Here is a 23169-nt window from a genome sequence, read left to right as displayed (position 1 = left end):
TGCCTGTGTTCTCCTCTCTGATTTTTATGGTTTGAGGTCTCATATTTAGGTCCTTAGACAATTTTGAATTTATTTTTGTGTATGGCATAAGAAAGTGGTCCAGTTTCATTCTTTTGCATATAGTTGTCAAGTTTTCCCAACATCATTTGTTGAAAAGACTATCTTTTCCCCATTTCGTATTTTTTCCTCCTTTGTCAAAGATGAATGGACCGTATAATTGTAGCACTGTTTCTGGACTTTCTACCCTATTCCACTGATCTCTATTTTTGTTCCAGTGCCATACTGTTTTGATTACTACAGCTTTGCAATATAGCTTGAAATCTGGAATTATGACACTTTCAGCTTGTTTTTGGTGTTGCTGTTTTCCTAAGACTGCTGTGGTTACTTGGGGTTTTTTGTGGTTCCACACAAATTTAATAATTCTTTGTTCTATTCTATGAAAAATGCAATGGCATTTTGATAGGGATTGCATTATACCTATAGGTGGCTTTGGCTAATATGGATATTTAATAATATTTATTCTCCCAATATACAAACATGAAATATCTATCCACTTGTTTCTTTTATCTTCAATTTCTTTCAGCAATATTTTATAATTTTCAGAATATAGGTCTTTTACCTCTTTGGTTAAGTTTACTCCTAAATATCTTATTGTTTTTGGTGCAATTGTAAATAGGACTATTGTCTAAATTTCTCTTTCTGCTGCTTCAATAGTGTACAGATTAGTACAACAGATTTCTGTACATTGATTTTGTATCCTGGGAATACACTGAATTCATTTATTCTAGTAGTTTTATGATAGTCTTTAAAGTTTTCTATATATAGTATCATGTTATCTGCAAATAATGAAAGTTTTACTTCTTACCAATTTGGATGCCTTTTATTTCTTTTTCTTGCCTGAGTGCTATGCCTAGGCTTTCCAGTAGTATAGCTGGTGGGAAGCTGCAAAGATTCAGCTGCTTGGCCATTTACTAGCCAGTAAGGTCACATCCTGAGGGGAGTTGCAAAAATAGGCAGGGGAGCACCACTCCCTGTCAGAGGAGAAGCCAGAAGAACAAAGATCAATTGCCTACAGGCAGGGTGGTATCGGCCCTTCACGTGCTGTGCTAAAAACTTTTGTTTGTTTCCTTCTTTACCCTAGCTTTGACCCTGTTTCCTAGCAACCAACCCTGTCAGTTTCTCGCCCTAAACCCTATATAGGTGTGGGTTTTCTTTTCTGTAGGAGAGTGTGTAAGAGGACTGTGTATGGAATAAAGGAGGCTTGATCAGAAACGCTTGGCTTGCCTCACTCTCTGTGCTCCCCTTCCTGCCCTACTCTCTCTCCCTCCCTCAGGAACGAACCTGCAAGGATTTACCGCCCCGCCGGCTGGGGCCGGACATGACAAGTGACGTCCCAACGTGCGGCTGAGTGACCGGGAGCATGACAAGTGGCGACCAACATTGGGCTGAGTAAGAGGGATCTAGTGAAGAAACCGATCAAAGAGAAAAAGAAGAAGAGAAAGAGGTAACGATCAGGATAAGGAGACGGCCACGCAGAATTAGCTGAGTGGTCCAGTGCTCAGGATAAGGAGACGGCCACGCAGAATTAGCTGTGTGGTCCAGTGCTCAAGATAAGGAGACAGCCACGCGGTGGTCCAGTGCTCAGGATTTATAAGGAGATGTCCACACGGTGGTCCAGTGCTCAGGATTTATAAGGAAACGGCCATGCGGTGGTCCAGTGCTCAAAATAAGGAGATGGCCACACTATGGTCCAGTGCTCGAGTGAGTGATCGGTGAATTTAGGGCAGGAATTGAATAAATGGTCTAAACAGAGACCCTCAGAGCACAGAGAGTGAAGGTTAAGAAAAAGCAATTAAGTGTTTCTTGTTTGTAAAACCTCTGTGGAGGGAGAATGATAGCCTCTGGTGTGTGTGTGTGTGTGTGTGTGTGTGAGTGAATGACTGGTCTCCTCATTAGAGGGGGTTCCCTACCTTTGTCTTTGCGTCACTGTATTATAAGAAATAAGGGATGGGCAATACAGAGTCTGTTATACTTGTTTTGGGTTGCTGCAAACGCCCTCCCATAGAGATAGGCAGAGTTGATATGAAGTATGTAAATTAAATTTTGAGCCATAAAGAGTCTAAAGAAAGAGATCTATTTATTTCCCAGGTTAACAGCTAAAAGTTTAAAACAGCTAAAAGTTTAAAACTGGCCCGTTGCCCAGGGCAACCAGAGGCCATCAGGTTGCAACTGCTGGGTGGGGAGAGACCAATTTGCGTAACACTAGCTTCTCCCTCTGCCTTAGGTGGTAAGAGGTTAAAATCAACTATGGAAACAAAGTTGGGCTCAAACAAAACTTATTCAGTGCTTAAATCTACCAGAAGTCAAATAGGTTCCTATGATCTCCACCCCAATTTTTAACAAGTATATGTTAAAAGGATGGTTAATTTGGTCTGTTCTATAGTTTTCATTGAGTAAATAGTTTTAAAGGTTCTTAGTAAGTTAAAATGTTAAGGTTTTACTTGATAATAAATTGAGATTAAATTCACTGGCAGTCTAACAAGTTAAAACTAAAGCAAAAGCCACAACTCGTAATTGGTATGAGGCCTGTAGATGCTTGTGCTTTTTAACTTGTGGCAAAATAACTCTGGATATTTAAAACTATTAAAAGGCTGCTTTGTACTTAATTGATTCAGAGGTTTAAGTTTTGGTTACTAAGCCCTAAATGGGAGACTTAAGATTTCTAAGAGTTAATAGTCTGCTAAGTATAATTTAAACTGATAAATGTTACAATTTGGCAAATTAAATTCTTTTATTTTCGCCATTAAAATAAAAACTAAGCCTTTAGAGGATGCCCTTTTGACATTTACTGATGGGTCCTCAAACTTCAACACAAAAGGCTAAACTTGTTGCTGTTATTAAATTATCTCAAAAAACTCCAGAGAGGTTTAATCTGTTTTCAGACACTAGTATGTAGTTGGGCTCTTTTTAGCAACTAAAACGGCAACAGTGCCTGTCTACAAGACAGGAATTTCAGGTTTAACTCTTTCTTTTTTTTTTTTTTAATTTTTTTTTTTAATGTTTTACTTATTTTTGATACAGAGAGAGACAGAGCATGTGAGGGGGAGGGGCAGAGAGAGAAGGAGACACAGAACAGGAAGCAGGCTCCAGGCTCTGAGCTAGCTGTCAGGGGCTCAAACCCACGAACGTGAGATCTGACCTAAGCCGAAGTCGGAGGCTTAACCGACTGAGCCACCCAGGTGCCCCAGGTTTAACTCCTTCTAAATTGCCTGGCCCCCTCTCTGAAGTTCATCATTTAGGCTCTAAAGCTCTGAGGCTACAATTCAAGATTTCCCGTGAACAGGCACAACAAATAGTAGAATAGTGCCCTTCTTGTGTTGTGCATTTACCTGTTCCTCATTTGGGAGTAAATCCTCGAGGACTAGTGCCCAATGCCATCTGGCAAATGGACGTAACACACATTATAGAGTTTGGTAATCTAAAATATGTCCATGTGAATGTTGATACCTACAGCGGCTTCCTATATGCTACCTCACAAACTGGGAAAGCAGGAAAGCACGTCGTAGCACACATGCTTTCTGCCATATCAGTGTTAGGAATCCCAAAACAAATAAAAACTGACAATGGACCCGGATATACTGGGACTGTGTTCTCTAAATTCTGTCAACACTTATTCCTTATAATCCACAAGGACAAGGTATAGTAGAACGGGCACATCTATCCTTAAAAAATACCCTTGATAAAATAAGAGGGGGGGAATGGTACCCCATCAAGGGATCTCTCAGAAATCTTTTACACCATGCACTCTTTATTTAAAAATTTTTAACTTTGGATAAAGAAGGACGCTCAGCTGCTGAACGTCTCTGGCACAATGAAATGCAAAAAACTTTCGCTACCGTGCTTTGGAAGGACCCCTTGGATAATAAATGGCATGGTCCGGACCCAGTTTTAATCTGGGGACGAGGAGCAGTCTGCATCTATGCACAAAAAGCGGATGCAGCCAGATGGTTCCGGAGAGACTAGTAAAGCAAATTGATCATAATACTCAGCCCTCCAGGGAGAAAAAATCTCCTTGAGAGAAATCTTTGTCTTTTCATTTAGGACCATGTGGGGAAAAGAGGCTTCAGGAAGATCTGGAGAAGAGGAGGAGTCGTTTCCTCAGTGGATTTCATGGACTTTTACCCTATCTCCTCCTGCTTTTAAGACCTATTGTATGGACTTTTACCCTATCTGTCCCGCTTTTGAGACCTATTGCGGATTTACTGATCTTGGTGCCCTTGGGCCCTGTTCTATTCAATAAGGTCATGGCTCTCCTAAGGCAGTAAATAGGCGCAGCCTACCCAGGTCCATTATCATAAGCTTGAGATGGCCGATCAGGAGGCCAATGGAAGAGCTATATTATGGCAAGAGGCAAGGGCTGGCTAGCCAATGACGGGTAACAGAGGCCTTACCATCCTATCAACCTAAGACAGGCTACTCAGACACAGACTTCTGGGTGTGCCCATGACAGGTAAGAAGGATCGGCAGGTCTCCAACCTAAGACAGGCACAGTCTTTTCCTTGCCCATACTATCATATTTTGGAAGAATCCCTTTTTGAATTAATAAAAAAAGGGAGGACCTGTGGGAAGATGCAAAGATTCAGCTGCGTGGCCATTTACTAACCGGTAATGTCACTCCCTGAGGGGAGTTGCAAAAATAGGCAGGGGAGCGCCACTCCCTGTAAGGAGAAGCCAGAAAAACAAAGATCAATAGCCTACCAGCAGGGTGGTATCGGCCCTTCCCGTGCTGTGCTAAAAACTTTTGTTTGTTTCCTTCTTTACCCTAGCTTTGACCCTGTTTCCTAGCAACCAACCCTGTCAGTTTCTCACCCTAAACCCTATATAGGTGTGGGTTTTCTTTTCTGTGGAGGAGTGTGTGTGAAGAATAAAGGAGGCTTGATCAGAAAACGCTTGGCTTGCCTCACTCTCTGTACTCCCCTTCCTGCCCTACTCTCTCTCCCTCCCTCAGGAACGGACCTGCAAGGATTTACCGCCCCGCTGGCCGGGGCGGGACGTGACAATAGCTGAATAAAACTGACGAGAGTGGACACCCCGTCTTGTTCCTGACCTTAGGTGAAACGTTCTGTTTTTCACCATTGAGTATGATGTTTACTGTGGGTTTTTCATATAAAGCCTGCATTATATTGTGGTATGTTCCCTCTAAACCTACTCTGTTGAAGGTTTTATCATGAATGGATATTGTACTTTGTCAAATCCTTTTTCTATGTCTATTCAAATAATCATATGTTTGTTATCCTTTCTCTTATTGATATATCACAATAATTGATCAGTGGTGATTGAACCCCTCTTGCATTTCAGGAATGAACTGTATTTGTTTCTACGTGTTAGGAAAATCAGCTATGTCTCCTCCTCTTGAAAGAAGTAGCTTTTATAAAGAAGTCCTGTAGTACCACTTCAGGGGTGTCTCCTATATGTGTTGTGCATGTCCTACTGTTGTGGCTGAGCTGCTTTTTCCTTTAGTTGTCTGCACTGGCTATTTGCCTACTGTGGGTACTGCTTGGTCCCTGTGGTGTTAGTGGGCCAGTCTCATGCTGTGTAGGGCTTGAGTTGAGTCAGACTAGGCATTTGCTAGAGATACAGTAGCACCAAATTATAGCATGCTTTCCCTGTACTGTCCCCTAAGCTTTCACTGGTGGGCAGGACCTGCAGCCAGACCTGTTATCTGTCCCCAGCCCACTGCTGGGCCCTCTGTTTGACTTGTGTGTGTGGTTATCTTTCCCTCTGTCCGAGGTAAGAGTCACTCTGGAGTGACACTGGCCGGTCTAGGTACTTGCACACTGCCAGGCCTGTGGCACTGCCCTGGATGGGCTCTGGCCAAAAGCTTATTGGAGGGGAGGATCCGTGATGGTGAGGGGCAGGGAAACCTGGTATAGTGGCGGTAGCAAGGTTTGTGCAGCACCAGTCCTCTGCAGGAGTATTCCTGCTGTACTGGAACTAAAGTGAGCCTGTCTAGATGGCGCAGCTCCACTGCAGCCCAGCGGAGATTGGGGCAGCAATGTTAGCAAGTTAGGTAGTAAGTGTCAACATGGTGCTGACTACTGAAGGTGGCCAAGAGTTTATGCTGGGGGCAGGGGATGGAAATGGTGCCTGCCAGCAACTTTGTTCCTGGAGAAATCTTCCAACGATCTCTCCAGGACATGCTCTGAGATGAGTAAACTACTTTCCTTTTCATTTGCCTCAGGTGTTTTTTACATGGCTGTTTCTATGCTGGGTCTCCACGAGGTTGTTATGCCGGGAATAACGTTTACTTCCTACAAATTCATAAGACAGCCCCCACAACAAAAAATTATCTGGTCCAAATTGGGGACAGTGCCAGAACTATAAAACCCTGATCTAGCATAAGTTGATATAAAATTATGGAACGCTACCCTGACACCTTGCCTTCTACAGGAGACTCCCACTTAGTTATTAAAAACCTATGAAAAAAAGCCTTCTTCATGAAGGGATAGACAACAAAGACAAGTAACATTTACTGTGTACATCTTACATGCTAGGTGATGTCCTAAGCCCTTTGCACATGTTAGCTCATTCAAATTTTCCAATCACTCTGGGACAAGGTCCTGTTATGAACCCTACGAGAGACCCTGAGGCCTAAGAGGGCCCATCCAACCTCTTGACACCTGCCAGGGTGGGTCACCCAGAACCTGTGTTCTGAAGCCCCAGCACTGCCAGTAGCCTGATGTGGACACCAAACTTGCAACAGTGACAGCTGTCACATTATGCATTACCTGAGGGGTCCCCAGTCTTTCAATCAGAGGGACAAGATGCAGTGGGGCGTACTTTGATTCTAGTCTTTTCATTTTGGCATCAAGTCTCTCTCCCTCTGCAGTGGAAAAAAATATTTTAATTTCTGTTCCTTTGCATGGAAAATGATTGAACTTTAATTTTGTCAAAGAAACACATGAAAGATTTCTTAAGTTAACATTATACATATAGATTCTCTCTGAACATTGTTTTACAGAACTGGTTCATTTGTTATTTTAACTCATAATGACAGAACTGATTTTCTCTCAATATTCATTTTTTTAAAAACACACTGAAAATTATAAATGTAATCAACATCAGAGAATAATACAAAAACTACTGTACTCATTTGCTACAATGAGGATCAACTCATACCACTCTTGTTTCATAGATACTCAACATCCCCTGCTATTCTGAAGCACATCCAAGATATACCATTTCAGTCTTAAATATTTCAATTATTCAATATTAATTTAACTGTATTACATTTCCAATTACGTTCAGTTATGACTGAACAGGGACCAAACTCAAACAAAACTAGCACTGAGTTCTCTGGTCACAAGGACCATGTGTCACTACTCACTACTGCATAGGCAGTTTGGACTCCCTGGTCAGAGGCACAGGAACTCACCTTTCACATGGACTCTCGGCAAGATGTTCTGAAATGGGGCTGCATGCAATAGGTCACACACTTCTTCTAAAGACTAGAGCAAAGGAACAGAAGGTTGCATTAGGAAGTTTACCCCACCAAAAAGATGGAGAGAAGTCTGGTGCTGAAAACAAGATCTTTGCCCTTTTAGTGTAAAATAAATAGTCTAAGCAGAACTGTGTAGTAGAACTCTCTGGAATGATGGAAATGTTCTTTTTGTGCTATACGTTTAATTACTAGCATACCCAAATAACTGAATTTCAAATTTTATTTATTTATCTAATTAATTTAATGTTTATTTTTGAGAGAGAGATACACACAGAGTGAGAGTGGGGGAGAGTCAGAGAGAGAGGGAGACACAGAGTCCAAAGCAGGCTCCCGGTTCTGAGCTATCAGCACAGAGCCTGACGTGGGACTTGAACCCACGAACTGTGAGATCATGACCTGAGCTGAAGTCGGCCATTTAACTGACTGAGCCACCCAGGCTCATTTAAAAAAAATGTTTTCATTTATTTTTGAGAGACAGAGCATGAGAATGAAAGGGGCAGAGAAAGGAGAAAACACAGAATCTGAAAGAGGTTTCAGGCTCTGAGCTGTCAACACAGAGCCCAACATGGGGCTCAAATTCACAAACTGCAAGATCATGACTTGAGCTGAAGTTGGACGCTTAACTGACTCTGCCACCCAGGTGTCCCAAGAATTTCAAATTTTATTTACTTTTGCTACCTGACTCTTTAAAAGTTTGTAACTAAGGTTTAAGAGTTTATAATAAGACACCACTGTAGAGACAGGAGGAAGGTGCTTCCTCTGTGAGCAGAGCTGGAGGCGGAAGGAAGGGCACGAATCTAAAGGTGGTCAAGAACAGGATGTATTTCCAGAGTCTGAAGGCTTTTTAAAAAAAAATTTTTTTAATGTTTTTTATTTATTTTTGATACAGAGAGAGACAGAGCATGAGAGGGGGAGGGGTAGAGAGAGGAGGCACAGAACCGGAAGCAGGCTCCAGGCTCTGAGCCAGCTGTCAGCACAGAGCCTGACGTGGGGCTCGAACCCACGAACATGAGATCTGACCTGAGCCGAAGTCGGAGGCTTAACCGACTGAGCCACCCAGGCGCCCCTGAAGGCTCTTAAACCACAAAAAAGCGTCCCTAAGATTAGTGTGTTCACCACAGGGCAGGCAGAAGAGGTGAGTAAGCTTTCTCTCAATCTACATGAGATCTCTTACTCTATTCCCATCTTGAAATCTTATACTTCTGCAATTAAAAAAAATTATTGGGGCACCTGGGTGGCTTGGATAGCTCAGCTGGTTAAGGGCCCAGCTTCAGCTCAGGTCATGATCTCATGGTTTGTGAGTTCGAGCCCTGTGTCAGGGCTGAGCTGACAGTTCAGAGCCTGGAGCTTGCTTCAGATTCTGTATCTCCCTCTTGCTCTGCTCCTCCTTCGCTCATGCTCTGTCTCTCTCTCTCAAAAATAAACAAACATTTAAAAAAATATATTAAACAAAGGAACTGTTAACAGAAAGTCAAGACATATACCAACTGATGCTATTTTCCCTTTCACGGGTCTCCCCAGATGATGGCAAAGCTAAGACCAAGAAGAGGAAGAGAAGACTTTCTGTACATATAAGTGAGTGTCCTATGGTCACCTAACATAAATCTAGTGCAGCAACCAGTCAGCTGTAACACGTTCAACCAGGACACCCCCAGGAGACTGACCCCTCCACACTCTTTTATTCCTGAGGCCAACACCAAAGCATGAGCTCTTCATGCAGAATATATGTAGTAGAAGCCACATCTGAGCCAGTGCACCCAGGACCTGTTACCTTGGGCCTTCTATTCTAGGTGAAGAAGGTGTGGAGGAGAGAAGAACAAGCTAAAAAAAGGGACATGATCAGATGATGACTGCATGGTATGCAAATACATAAAAGAGTGTGATGTCAATGGAATAACGTGCAGCTCAAAAAAAAAAGATTAAATAAAAGAAATGTAGAGTGATATCCAGGATATATTTACTGTGGATTGAAAAAAACGACAACAGGGAAATGAATGAATGGCTGGACACTACCAACCGGAGTATAAGGGGGGCAGTTGGAAGCTGACTGACTGTAAGAAAGTACTCAGGAAAATGGATGGAGGATTGGAGACTTTGATAAGGGACCATAGTTGCCAAGTAGGAATGCTGAGGGCAGAGCCACACACAAGGAGAGCTGTGCAGACGGTAAAGTAGTCTACAGGTCAGCAATGCGACTTGAGACAGGTGGCTCATCCAGCTGTGCTACTTCCACGTGCTACTGCCAATGAGCTCATATTTTTGCCCCCAAACCAAAGGAAACCAAAAAAGAAAAGTCAGAATAGCTATAAAAACAACCAATAAAACAAATAAGCAATGGGATGCCTGGGTGGCTCAATCAGTTGAGCATCAGACTTAAGCTCCAATCATGATCTCACAGTTTGTGGATTCGAGCCCTGCGTCGGGCTCTGTGCTGACAGCTCAGAACCCAGAGCCTGCTTCTGATTCTGTGTCTCCCTCTCTCTCTGCCCCTCCCCTGCTCACACTGTCTCTCTCTCTCTCTCAAAAATAAATAAACATTTAAAAAATATTAAAAAAAACAAATAAGCAATTAAAACTATTGTAAAGATTTTAAAAATTACTCTAAATTTAGAAAAAAACTATTCTAAAGTAAAAAGTTTAATGGAGGAACAGCTAAGATGGCAGAGTAGTTGGAGGTCCCTAGGCTTTCCTCATATCTTGGACATAGCTAGATAAATATCAAATCATTCTGAAAACCCAAGAAATTGATCTAAGAACTGAAGAACAAACTGCACAACTAGAGGGAAAGAAGAGGCCACATCGTGGAAGGTAGGAGGTGCAGAGACATGGTTTGGGGAAGAAACAGAAACAGGTACTGCATGAAACACAAACATGGCTACGTTGAGAGAGAGAGGCAGGCACAAAGGATCGCATACGGAAAATACTTCCCCAAAGCCACTGACTGGGAAAAAAAGAGAGGCTAATTTTCTTGAGTTTTTGCAACCAGTGGGGCTCAAACGCTGGATATGGGTCCACTGTGCGGCTGGTACAGAGACCTGAGGGTGCTGCAGTGCTCCTATAGAGAAAACAGGAGGCAGAAGGTGTGATCTGAGGATCTCTTGGGCCCAAATGGGAGAGACAGTTCCTCCTTCTTGCAGCACATCTGAGAGACATGGCATGGCCTCATCCACAAAGGAGTGGGGGACATCATTTCCCTCCCCCACACCAAAGCATAGGCCCAGAGATACCTGCTGAGGATGGCTAACCTATACACTGGCTCTTTACTGTACTTTACTTAAAACCCCATGCTCCTGCACTTTGTAAGATTATCCTTCTGGGAAAAACCTGCATCAGTCCTGGTGTGGCAAGACCCTCCTCAGGGTCGAATGCACGTCTCTGCCATGCTAGGTCCCTAACGTTTGAAGTTTTAAATTTCAGCTGGCCTGGCTAGGAAGAGCTCAAATATACTGCACTGCTCCAGGCAGGCAAGCAACCTGAACCTAGACAGTGTGAAAGCAGCGATCTGAAGGATGCTTGGGACACACAAGGAGAAATTGTCCCCTCCTCTGGGGACAAAGGAGCAGGCTGGAGCCATTTCCTCCCCTACCCGTCAGCATAAACTAACTTCAGGAAATACCACAGCACCAATGCTGGCTGCCTCAATTGATTAGGCCAGTTCCAAGCTCTGCCCTCCTGTGCTACGGTGGTAGTGCTTTCCTTGGGCAAGTATGTCTAAGGACCAGCGGAGGTGGCCCTTTCCCCAGAAGACCAGCACGAATTCCCACATGCACCATGTCTAAGGACCATGGAGTTCTACAGAGCTTCAGCTCTAGTGGAAATAGAATCCAGTCTCTGTTAACAAGCAGACAGGAGCACCCCTTGTTAAAAGTTGTCATATGCTGCCAGTGGTCCAGACTTTCCTGAACGCACACAATGAGAAACTCTGCAGAGGACTGACCTGAAGGATGGAGCAGCCATAACACGGCAGCACAGTGTACACAGCATGCACCAGAGACACTTCCTGAAGCACCAGGCCCTGGAAATTATATGACCTTTTCTTCATTAAGCCACAACCTCTCAGGAGCAGGAAACATAAAGGCTTTCCTAATACACAGAAGAAGATAGAGAACTAGAAAAAAATGCCAAGACAGAGGAATTCATCTCAAAAGAAAGAATAAGAAAAGGTCATAGCCAGGGATCTAATAGAAACAGATATAAGTAATATGCCTAATCCAGAACTTAAAGCAACCATCATAAGGATACTGAGTTTGAGCTAAAAACTAATTAGACCAAAACGAAAATATGCAGTAACTGATTATTAAAACCGACTGGATATAAGACAAGAATGGAAGAAGCAGAGGAATGAACAGGTAACATAAAAAATATAATTATGGAAAATAGTGAAGAACAAAAGAGGGAAAGAAGTATCATGGATCATGAAAGTATATGTAGGGAACTCAATGACTCCATAAAGTGTAATTACATTGATAGCACTGGCGTCCCAGAAGAAAAGGGAGATGACGGGACAGAAGGTTCATTTGAGGAAATTATAGCCGAAAACCTCTCTAATCTGACGAACTGACCTCCAAATCCAGGAGTCAAAAAGAACTCCCATCAAAATCAATTAAATAAAGCAGGCCAGCACTAAGAGACAAAGAAAAATCCTAAACGAAGCAAGACCAAAATAAGTCCCTAATTTACAATGAAAGACAAATAAGGTTAGCAACAGATCTGTCCACAGAAACATGGCAGACAAAAAGTGGCATGATATATTCAATGTGCAGAATGGGAAAAATCTGCAGCCAAAACAAGAAAGATTTCACTAAAAAAAGAGAACTACAGACCAATATCCCTGATGAACATCGATACAAAAATTCTCAATAAAATACTAGCAAATCATATCCAACAGTACATTAAAGGTATTATTCACCACAATCAAGTGGCATTTATTGTTAGGCTGAAAGGGTAGTTCAATATTCTCAGGTCAACTGATGTGATCCACCACATTAATAAAAGAAAGCATAAGAACCATACGATCCTTTCAATAGATGTAGAAAAAGCATTTGACAAAGTACTGCATCCATTCTTGCTAAAAACCCCGAAGAAAGTATGTTTAGAGGGAAGTTACCTCAACATAATAGAGACCGGCCATCTATGCAAAAACCTCTGCTAATATCTTTAATGGAGAAAAACTGAGAGCTTTTCCCTCTATGGTGAAGAACAAGACAGGGATGTCAACCCTCACCACTGTTACTTAACATAATATTGGAAGTCCTAGCCACAGCAACTATATAACATAAAGAAATAAAAGGTATACAAATTAGCAAGAAGTCAAACGTTCACTATTTGCAGATGATACGATACTCTAAGTAGAAAACCCAAAAGACTACCAAAAAATTGCTAGAACTGATACATAAATTAAGTAAAGTTGCAGGATACAAAATCAATGTACAGAAATCTATTGCATTTCTCTACACCAATAATGAAGAAGTAGAAAGAGGAATCAAGGAATTGATGCCATTTCTAATTGTTCCAAAAACAACTAGATACCTAACAAACCTAACCAAAGAGTTAAAAGATTTGTATTCTGAAAACTATAAACCACTGATGAAAGAAACTGAAGACGGCACAAAAAAATGAAAAAAACATTCCATGGTCATGGGTTGGAAGAACAAACATTATTAAAATATACTACCCAAAGCAATGTATACATGGAAGACAATCCCTATTAAAATACTACCAGCATGTTTCACACTGTTAGACCAAACAATCCTAAAATTTTTATGAAACTACAGAAGATTTTGAATAGCCAATGCAATCTTGGAAAAGAAAACCAAAGCCAGAGGCATCACGATTCCAGACTTCAAGCTATATTACAAAGCCACAGTCATCAAGACAGTATGGTGCTGGCACAAAAACAGACACACAGATTGAAGGAAGAAAGAAAACCCAGAAACAGACCCACAACTATACGGACAACTAATCTCCAACAAAGTAGGAAAGAATATACAATGGAAAAAGACAGTCTCTTCAACAAACAGTACTGGGAAAACTTGATAGCAACACGGAAAATAATAAAAACGAATAATCCAGTAAAAAAAATGGAAGGACCTGAATAGACATTTTTCCTGAGAAGGCATCCAGAAAGTTAACAGACACATGAAAAGATGCTCACTGTCATTCATCATCAGAGAAATAAAAATCAAAACCACAATGAGATACCACCTCACACACCTGTCAGAATGGCTAAAACTAACACAGGAAAGAAAAGATGTTGGTGAAGATGTTGAGAAATGGGAAACCTCTAGCACTGTTGGTAGGAATGCAAACTTGTGCAACCACTCTGGAAAATGGCATGGGGGTTTCTTAAAAAGCTAAAAATAGAATTGATCCATCAGAATTGCCTGCGATCTGGCAACTGAACTAGTAGGTATTTATCCAAAGGATACAAAAATAGTGATTTGAAGGGTTACATGCACCTTGATGTTTATAGTACCAATACCAACAAGAGTCAAACTATGGTAGGAGCGCAAATGTCCATTGCATACATGTCTGTATACAGAACAAACTAAGGGTTGCTGGTGGGGAGGTGGGCAGGGGCATGGACTAAATGAGTGACAGGTATTAAGGAAGGCATTTGTTGTGATGAGCACTGGGTATTGTATTTAAGTGATGAATCAGTAAATTCTACACATAAAGGAAGGAAGGAAGGAAGGAAGGAAGGAAGGAATAAAAAGGGAATAAGTTTATTAAATACACACATGCATAAACTAAAAAACACTGAAACAATACTATCCAGACTGGGTTTAAGGAGCAGAATTTGAAATTAGAATGAAACAAACAAACTTCAGGAAGCTACATGTATCTATCCAACACATGGATTCAGAATAAATAAAATCAACGTTTTTGGTTATTGAATCAAATTCTGGTGGCAACTGGGGCAACTACTGCATGGCCACATATGGAGAGGCCCTGGAGGGCCTTACCCATATACTTGTTGCCCTGGCAGCTGGGTCACAGTTACCCCACTTTTCTAATGTGACAATCTGATTCAACCGTAACATCCCTGTTTATAATAGTGAGAACCTACACAAAAACCAAAACTTATTTTGTACCAACTTCCTTAGAAAGACCACCAAGAAGGGATCAGTATCTAGCATCTTCAAACCGTCCCTGGGTTTGATGGGACTTGGGCATAATCATCTGAGATAGACTGAGAACAACAGCCATGCCCTCTTCTACCATGGGGAATTCTACCCTGGTGGACATACTGTAAAATATCACCTCCTATTTCCAAAAGGACAAAAGCAACACCACAAAATTCCTATCTGGGGCTGGACCTAGAGGCAGACCTGCCCAACACAGAACACATGGCTTCTCACCACTTGCATGAGGTACACTGACAAGGAGATCTGGAGAAGGGAGAAGTGAAGGGGTAACAGTAAGCAAAGGGCTTGAGGAGGGGTAGTGACAGGCATTCCAACAGGGCAGGGCCAACATGTCCAGAAGAGAACCACGCATGGTGTTCACTATGCCTCAGGCATGGGTCACAGAATCTGCCACGAAAACCAAAACTGCACTTGACTAAACTGTAGATGACAGTCTTCTTATTCATCATTTCAGAAATACTCATACACTCATAAGCAAAAGTTTGCTTTCAAATCAACAGACAACAACTAATTAACATCTTACCTCAGTGTCCAATACTATGGTTATCACTCAAAGGAAATAAGCACAAGAGTATATACTGGACATATAGGCCTGGTTTTAGAAGGGAGAAGATTAAGGGGATCTGTGTCAACTTGCTGCTAGAGACCCCACTCACAACACACGTGAGGCCCAGGGGGTTCCTCCACTGCTGAGGCACCAATCCCCACTGAATTGTGGTGAGGTCTTTTAGAGCACTCTCAGAAGGGATTTGTTAGTCTTGAGAGATATGCAATAGACATAATTTAGGGATCTAGGCAGCAAAGATCACACTGGTCTAAGACTTCTCTTTTTTTAAGTTTCTAATACAGCATCACACTCCATCCAAAAGCCAACAAGTGTCTACCTGTTGCCCTAAAAATGGGTATGGACACTTCCATTTATTTATTTAAAATTTTAAAAGTGTTTATTCAGTTCTGAGACACAGAGAGAGAGCATGAGCAGGCGAGGAGCAGAGAGAGAGAAGGAGACACAACATCTGAAGCAGGCTCCAGGCTCTGAGCTGCCAGCCAAAGAGCGTGATGCGGGGCTTGAACCCACGAACTGCGAGATCATGACCTGAGCCAGAGTCAGGCACTTAACCAACTAAGCCACACAGGCACCCCTGGACTGTTCCTTTTAGCTGATAAGAGAAGAGTTCTGTCCTTCCAGCATCAAACCCCAGTGGTTCTATAATTCTTTTATGTCCATATAAGCCCTCCTTGACATCTTCTATTTTGTAGGTGAAGAAAAGTTTTTGACCATTTTATCATATTTCCTAAAAGCACAGCTGGATCAGGAGAAAAATCAGTCTTCTAATGGTTCTCTGCCACTAAATAATGTCAATTCTCTAAGGCAGTCCTCTCTCAGTAAAACCTGGGGCTCCCTGCCATAACCCAAAACCACTGACTAAAAGGTACCTTCAGGTTTAGATACATGTGGACAAGAGAGATGGCACTTTATATTGTGTGCCACTATGCATTCGAGAAAAGTCACAAATCAAGGGAATCTTCCTATATTAAATATTTAAACTTCATGATAGATTATGATTTAAAGTAATTCTTTCTAGCTTATGTGGTGGTCAAAAATTCACAAATATTGTAGTAGAAGATTCAGTTCTCCTCAGTATGTTCCTGGAACAAAGCTGCCCTGGGCATCAGCTGCTTGCTGCCTCCACAGGCAGCCTACCTGCTCTTTGCAGAATTGCCCAGCCCACTCAGTCCACCTCATGCTGTCACTCCTGCTATGGGAGGGGGTAGCATGTGAGGGGCTGCTCACTCAGAATCCATGCTGAATTGCAGATGGGGGTTCCCTATCTGTGTCACATACATGGAAAGAATCTATCCAGGAACACAGTAACAGAGGGTAAAGTCAAAATGTGCAGGTCCTGATGGGAGGCCATCAGCTCCTGGAGGTATCCACATCCACACTTGGATTCTCTGACAATGTATTTTCTTTTTTTAAATTTAGGTATAAGGTGACAAATCCAAGTGGCTTAACCCTTAGACTGTGGTAGTCTGGCTGCCGTGACCTGAAATGTATATGGGCACCAGGTCCCTGTCACTGTAAAGCACAATCCTGCTTCTGACAAGCTTTCATGGTCCTGAAGACAAGAGACTCCTTTAAGAATAAACATAGCATGATGGTGGAGGGCACTTAAGGGGAAGAGCACTGGGTGTTGTATGGAAAACAATTTGACAATAAAATATTATGGGGGGGAAGAATAAACATAGCAAAAGATCTCCCCAAATAGGTCTAGAGATTTAACACAATTAACACTGAAATGTCAGTTATGATTTTTCAATACATTTGGCAAACTGATAACTTTAAGCAAAACAAAAATGTATAAAGAAGCGACATACCCTTGAAGAAGAATATGGTAAGGGAACATGTCCTGTCAGGTAGCAAGACTTAAGTGAGAGCTATCATGAATAACACAATGTGTTGTTATGCCATGGACAGAAACATGAGTAACGGGACATGGCAGAAAGCCTAGACACTGACCAGTGCATCCACAGAAACCTGGCAGGTGATACAGTGACACTGCTGATCATCAAGCAAAGGAGGGGTTCTTCAGCCACTGGAGGAGAGACAACTGATTATTCCCATAGCGGAAAAAAAAAAGAAACTTCATCCACTCTTGTATCACACACAAAAACCAATTCCAGGATTATAAACTTAACTCTAGAAAGCAAACCTTAAAACCTTCAGTTGAAAATATAAAAAAGTATTTTATCACCCCCTTGGTAGGAAAGAACTTCATTAAAAAGATATGAAAGGGAGTCTCTTGGGTGTCTTGGTTGAGCATCTGAATCTGATCTTGCAGTTCCTGAGTTTGAACCCTGCATTGGGCTTTATACTGTCAGTTTGGGATTCTCTCACCCTCTGTCAACCCCTCCTCCACTTGCACATGTTCTCTTTCAAAGTAAATAACCTTAAAATAAAAACTAAGTATCAGTTTATTAAAAAAAATCACCACTATCAGAGTGAAAAGACAAACAACAAACAGGGAGAAGTATTTGCTATTCATGTAACACACAAAGGATATACAAGGAGCTTCTATAAACAAGCTAGAAAAGAATGGGCAAAAGATACAACGGAGGATTCAACAGAATAGAAAGACAAGCAACAGAAGAAGATGCCCTCCTTAGTCACACAGAGAGAAAACCAGAATAAGGCCACAGGAGTCAATGTTATAGTCACTAGGTTTTCCAATTCAGAATGGTCAGTTGTCATGAGGGGACTGAGAGACAGGCTAAATGACACCACAAGGAAGCAATCAGTGGGGAGAACAGGTGTCCTCCTGTGCAATTTCTCAGCAGCAGTAAGCTTCCAGCACTTGCTTTATTATGCTATCTACCACAGTAGTCATGAGACGTATGTAGCTTTTTAAACATAAATAATTAAAATTCAACAACACTTAAAAATCAGTTCTTCAGTCACACTAAGACACACTTCAAGGGCTCAACAGCCTCAGATACAGAACTTTCCATCATGCAAACAGCTTTCCTGGGTGGCAGTGCTTTACACCCTTACATATATGTCACATTTGTTTAGATGTAGCAAATACTACATAATAAAACATTTCCACAGTGCTCACATAGTAGAACATTCTTAAATGATGACCTATACTGCATTTTTGTTTTTTAATTGCAGAAAACAAATTCAAATTAAAGTCTTAATAGTCACACAAACAAAAAAATGGTGCTTTATGACACTTACTTCCTTTTTTACCCCTATTAAATAATCCCAATAAATCAAGCCTCTAAAGAATGCTTTTTTCCACTACCTCTGGGAATGACTCTCTATGGAGGGTATGGCCTGAGGGTTGGCTAGGCTGAGCACTCACCAGGCTCTGCTCGATGAGCAGGCAGAAGAGGACAGCATTGCCCACCTCCCGCAGATTCTGAAAGCACACTGTCTTCAGCTCCGCGTACTCAACAATGTCCTTCAGCTGGTGGTGGAAGAACTCTAAGATGCCTGTAGTAGCAGAGAGTGAGTCAGGGGAGTGGGGAGGTTGGAGGCACAGTCTGGGCTCTACGGTTGGGAACACCTGGGTTGATCATAAAACATGCCCTGACACAGCCATTGTGCCTGCTATGGAGATAGCCACGGGTGTCCCCTGACCCCAACATGTTCCTTGCAACAGTAGCCTGTCCATCACCTGGGCCTCGGGCCTCAGCTCCAAAGATTCCTTCCTTGTCAACCCTGTATCTTTTGAGGAGGCATATTACAAGAATAAAGGAGAAGGACCACATCATCATTTCCAGCAGAGGCAGAAAAGGTTTTGATAAAATTCATTATCCCTTCTCAGGCATAGATAGAGGGATGTACTTAATCTGCTACAGGACATCTACAAAAACCCTGCAGCTCATGTCATGAGTCTCAGTGGTGGAACGTGCATTCTCTCTCCCTGAGCTCCAGAGCAAGACAACACATTTTCATCACTGTCCTAGGAGATCCTGCATACTGTGATAAAGCACAAAAAAACACAAGGCATAAAAACTGGAAAGAAAGCTAATATTCCCTAATTTGATCTATACATTCAAATGCTGACCCAGGCAAAACTCCATAAGCTGACTCCAGAATTTATGTGATTATGCAGAAGACCTAGCATAGCCAGAAAAACTCCACAAAACCAGAGACTTAACAGTTTTCAAGCTCCTCATCCCAGCTGTCAGGTCCCAATTGCCATTTTGCAAGGATCCCCAGGGCAGTTGGACCTGGCAGGTGAGCTCCCTGTCCTCCCCTGGTTGGTAATCTTCAAGGTCCCAGTGCTGTGCAGGAGTCAGAGGGCGCAGAGTTCAGAGCCCCATTACCCATCAGTGACTAGGGGGCACTGCCCCTCTCCTTTGCATCTTCCTCACCCAAGTGTAACAATTCCAACATACCTGCTCCCAAAAGAAAGGCTGTTTTATTTGTTCCATTGGAAACAATCAGGCTTTGATTAGGTTCCTGGCCTCCTCCCACCTGGGGAAAGTAGATCCTATCCTTATCAGTAATTTCTGACTTGACTTCCTGCACTGAGGTCTGGATGTTTTTGCTGTTCCCTCTGTACCGCACCACCGGGGAGGTACCCGCACTCACCAGGAGAGCCATATTCATGCCGGGGCAGGCGGCAGATCTTGGGCATCACCTCCATCAGCGTCTTCACATACTGCAGGATCGTGCCTTGCAGCTGCAGGAGAAATAGGCTGCATCAGCCACTGACCGCCACTGGTTATGAGCGGTGCATCTAAAAGGGAGTCTGTTAGTAAAACACATGGTAATCACCAGGGCTGAGAATCACTTTGGCAGGAAAGGAAATCCTATCCATAGAAAGAAAACAACCTCCACCAGAGTGACTTTATAGGAGTAATTAAATGCATCTTCTAAAAACACAATTCTTTCAGGAGACAAGTGGCCTGAGGTATGACAGTGGAAGGGCAAGGAGCTCTAGTTGTATCCAACTGTGGTGAGTGTGGTGGCTCTGGAGAAGTGACATCCTCATGGGGCAGTTTCTGTATTCATCTGACGGATCTGGTGTAGCTGCAACACTGGACAGTGTCACCTCATATGCCTTATACCTTACAAGTTTTGTGTTTGGGGGCAGAGGTTCTAGCTGGGGGTCCTAGCAGTGACTGAATGGGTCATGGGCTCATGACTGTGTCAAAAGATCCAACTTTTATATAACCTCTTAGAATTCTGTCAGTGTTTGCTTTGCGTTGTTAATGATCATATCATCTCTTTGACGCCATAAATTCAGCTTTAAGTATGGGAAAGACCCGAACGTCTATATCTGGCAATAAAAAATCTTAAAGAAATGGGCTCATAGGAAGTTGATTAAAATTTTTAAAAATATTAAAGATTAATATTTTATGAAGTTCTTTTTCAGATAACAAAAATAACATCTAGAAAACTAAATCCATGTTAGTCTACATATATCATTCTCTCGCTTTCTCTTTCCAAAAAGACTTAAATAAAATGCTTCTGACCTCAATCTGAGGTTACACAGATGAGTGTCTGAATCCTTGATTCACAGTTTAACCCTCAGCATCCAGGACAGGGGCATTCACCATCAACCTTACAGGTACACCCAGCTATCACTGGGTAACAGAAGTCTGAACAGCAGCAGGATCCTGCCCACACTACTGCCTCATAGCTGAGCCCAACTGCCTCTTGCTTGGCCCCACCCCAAAGACCGCTCAGAGGTCCTCATTGCCAACAGGCTCTCCTCCACATCCCCCAGCATAAATGTTTCCTGGAGACATATTTCACAATAAAAAATGGGAATCTTCATGCATCTGTCCCTACCTAGACGCTCACCAACTAAAACATGGTCTCTCCATAATGCCTTCATGTTTCCCTTAGACAACAGCAGTGGTCCTTTATAAGAAAGCTGTATTTCAGTACTTAAATTCTTAAAAAAAAAATTTTTTTTTAATGTTTATTTATTTTTGAGAGAGACAGACAGTGAGCAAGGGAGGGGCAGAAAGAGAGAGAGACACATGCACACACACACACACACACACACACACAGAATCTGAAATAGGCTCTAGGCTCTGAACTGTCAGCACAGAGCCAAACATGGGGTTCCAACCCACAAACTATGAGATCATGACCTGAGCTAAAGACAGAGGCTTAACTGACTAAGCCACCCAGTCTCCTCTTAGCTAAAATAACATGGACTTATTATCTTGAATTAAGAAATGAAATAAAGAAAGTTGGGGCAGAAATTAAAATAAAAAGTTAAAATATAAAAATAAAACTTAAAAAAAGAAGATAGGAGAGAAATCAAGCTACATATGGTCAAAAGTGGTGCTAAACTGAACAGTTCAGACACAGAGGAAAGACCTTCCCGCCCACAGACTTTTCCACCCCAGTGAATTCAAGGCTGTGTGTGATACTGGTATTTATAATAAATATATATTTTGTCTTATACCTATTCCTGACACAGAGCTCCTAAGTCCCTTCAAATTATCCTGAGAGCCTTAAAAGCATCTCTTATTACATTAATAAGGTCACTTCTGGAGGCCACCCACTAACGGGGGCTGGTTGCCAGAAGAACCAACCCATAGTTGGATTTGGGACTTTTAGTCCCATCTCTAGACCTCTGGGGAGGGGAAGGGGATAGACGCTGATTCAGTCACTAAAGGCCAGTGATTTAATCAATTGTGGCTATGTACTAAAATCCCCAAAACACCTCAATAGGGTAGGGTCTTGGGAGCTTACAGTTTCGAGAACCAGAACAGTTCCACAAGCCACTGCGAGGGCCTCCAAAGTCTGCAAGGAGAGAAGCTCTTTTCTTCGGGACCTCTCCTGAGGTATCTTTTCATCTGGCTATGGATTAGTACCCTTTGTAATAAACTGATAATCTAGTGAGTAAACTAGTTTCCTGAGTTTTGTAAAGCTGCTCTAGCAAATTAACTGAACCCAAGGAAGGGGCTATATAAACCTCTGATTACAGCCAGTAGGTCAGAGGCACAGGTGACAAATTAGACTTGAGATTGAGTGGGGGTGGGCACAGGTAATCTTGTGGGTCAGAGCCCTTAATCTGTAGGATCTGATGCTATTTCCAGGTAGACAGTGCTAAAATTGAGTTGAATTATAGGACATCCAGTTGGTATCAGAGAATTGCTCAGTGGAGTGGAAACCCCCCCTCCCCACATTAGAACTGGGGGTTCAGGGGCATCTGGGTGGCTCAGTCAGTTGAGCATCTGACCACGGCTCAGGTTGTGTCTCACGGTTTCTGAATTTGAGCTCCACATCAGGCTTGCTGCTGTCAACCTGTCATTGCAAAGCCTATTTCAGATTCTCTGGCCCCCTCTCTCTGTCCCTCTCCCACTTGTACTCTCCCCAAAATAAATTAAAAAAAAAAAAAGAAAAGAAAGAAAAATAAAAACTGGGTACAGAACACTGCACTGTGTAAAGGAAGTAGATCATGGAAAACATACCAGGCTCTTCACGACCTTCAGCAGCTCCTCCATGACCACTGCAATGCCCTGGTAGCCGAGCAGTCGGCAGATGACCTGAAAGTGCGGAGGCCCCACGAAGTTTCGGTAGCTGCCATAAATGCTTGAGTAGGCCAAATTCAAAGCCTGAGGGATAAAGAATAGAAGTGCCTGAGATACCACCTCAGCCAGTCAGAGTGGCTAAAATGAACAAAGCAAGAGACTACAGATGTTGGAGAGGGTGTGGAGAGATGGGCACCCTCTTACACTGTTGGTGGCAATGTAAACTGGTGCAGCCGCTCTGGAAAAGTGTGGAGGTTCCTCAGAAAACTATCCATAGAACTCCCCTATGACCCAGCAATAGCATTGCTGGGGATTTACCCAAGAGAGACAGAACTGCTGATGCATAGGAGCACATGTACCCCAATGTTCATAGCAGCAATGTCAACAATAGCCAAAATGTCCATCACCTGACGAATAGATCAAGAAGATGTGGTATATATTCACGATGGAGTACTACATGGCAATGAGAGGGAATGACATATGGCTTTTTGTAGGAAAGTGGATGGACCT

General features: G+C 42.5%; 1 protein-coding gene across 4 annotated transcripts in view; it reads right to left on the bottom strand.

The window, feature by feature from the left end:
- The window catches only part of CYFIP1 (cytoplasmic FMR1 interacting protein 1), a 129542-nt gene that overhangs the window by 5650 nt on the left and 100723 nt on the right, over positions 1-23169 (bottom strand). For all 4 annotated transcript variants that reach the window (XM_029950793.1, XM_029950791.1, XM_029950792.1 and 1 more), the window contains 5 exons: positions 22600-22743; positions 19754-19844; positions 18516-18646; positions 7436-7508; positions 6789-6883 (listed from right to left, as the gene is read on the bottom strand). In XM_029950793.1, coding sequence (XP_029806653.1) covers positions 6789-6883; positions 7436-7508; positions 18516-18646; positions 19754-19844; positions 22600-22743 — 534 coding nt within the window. The remainder of the gene's footprint in view (positions 1-6788; positions 6884-7435; positions 7509-18515; positions 18647-19753; positions 19845-22599; positions 22744-23169) is intronic.

The sequence above is a fragment of the Suricata suricatta genome, chromosome 9 (genome assembly GCF_006229205.1).
Source record: "Suricata suricatta isolate VVHF042 chromosome 9, meerkat_22Aug2017_6uvM2_HiC, whole genome shotgun sequence".
In the NCBI taxonomy this organism is placed as follows: domain Eukaryota; kingdom Metazoa; phylum Chordata; class Mammalia; order Carnivora; family Herpestidae; genus Suricata; species Suricata suricatta.
Note: the sequence above shows the minus strand (reverse complement) of the source record. Positions and strands in the feature narration are given on the sequence as shown.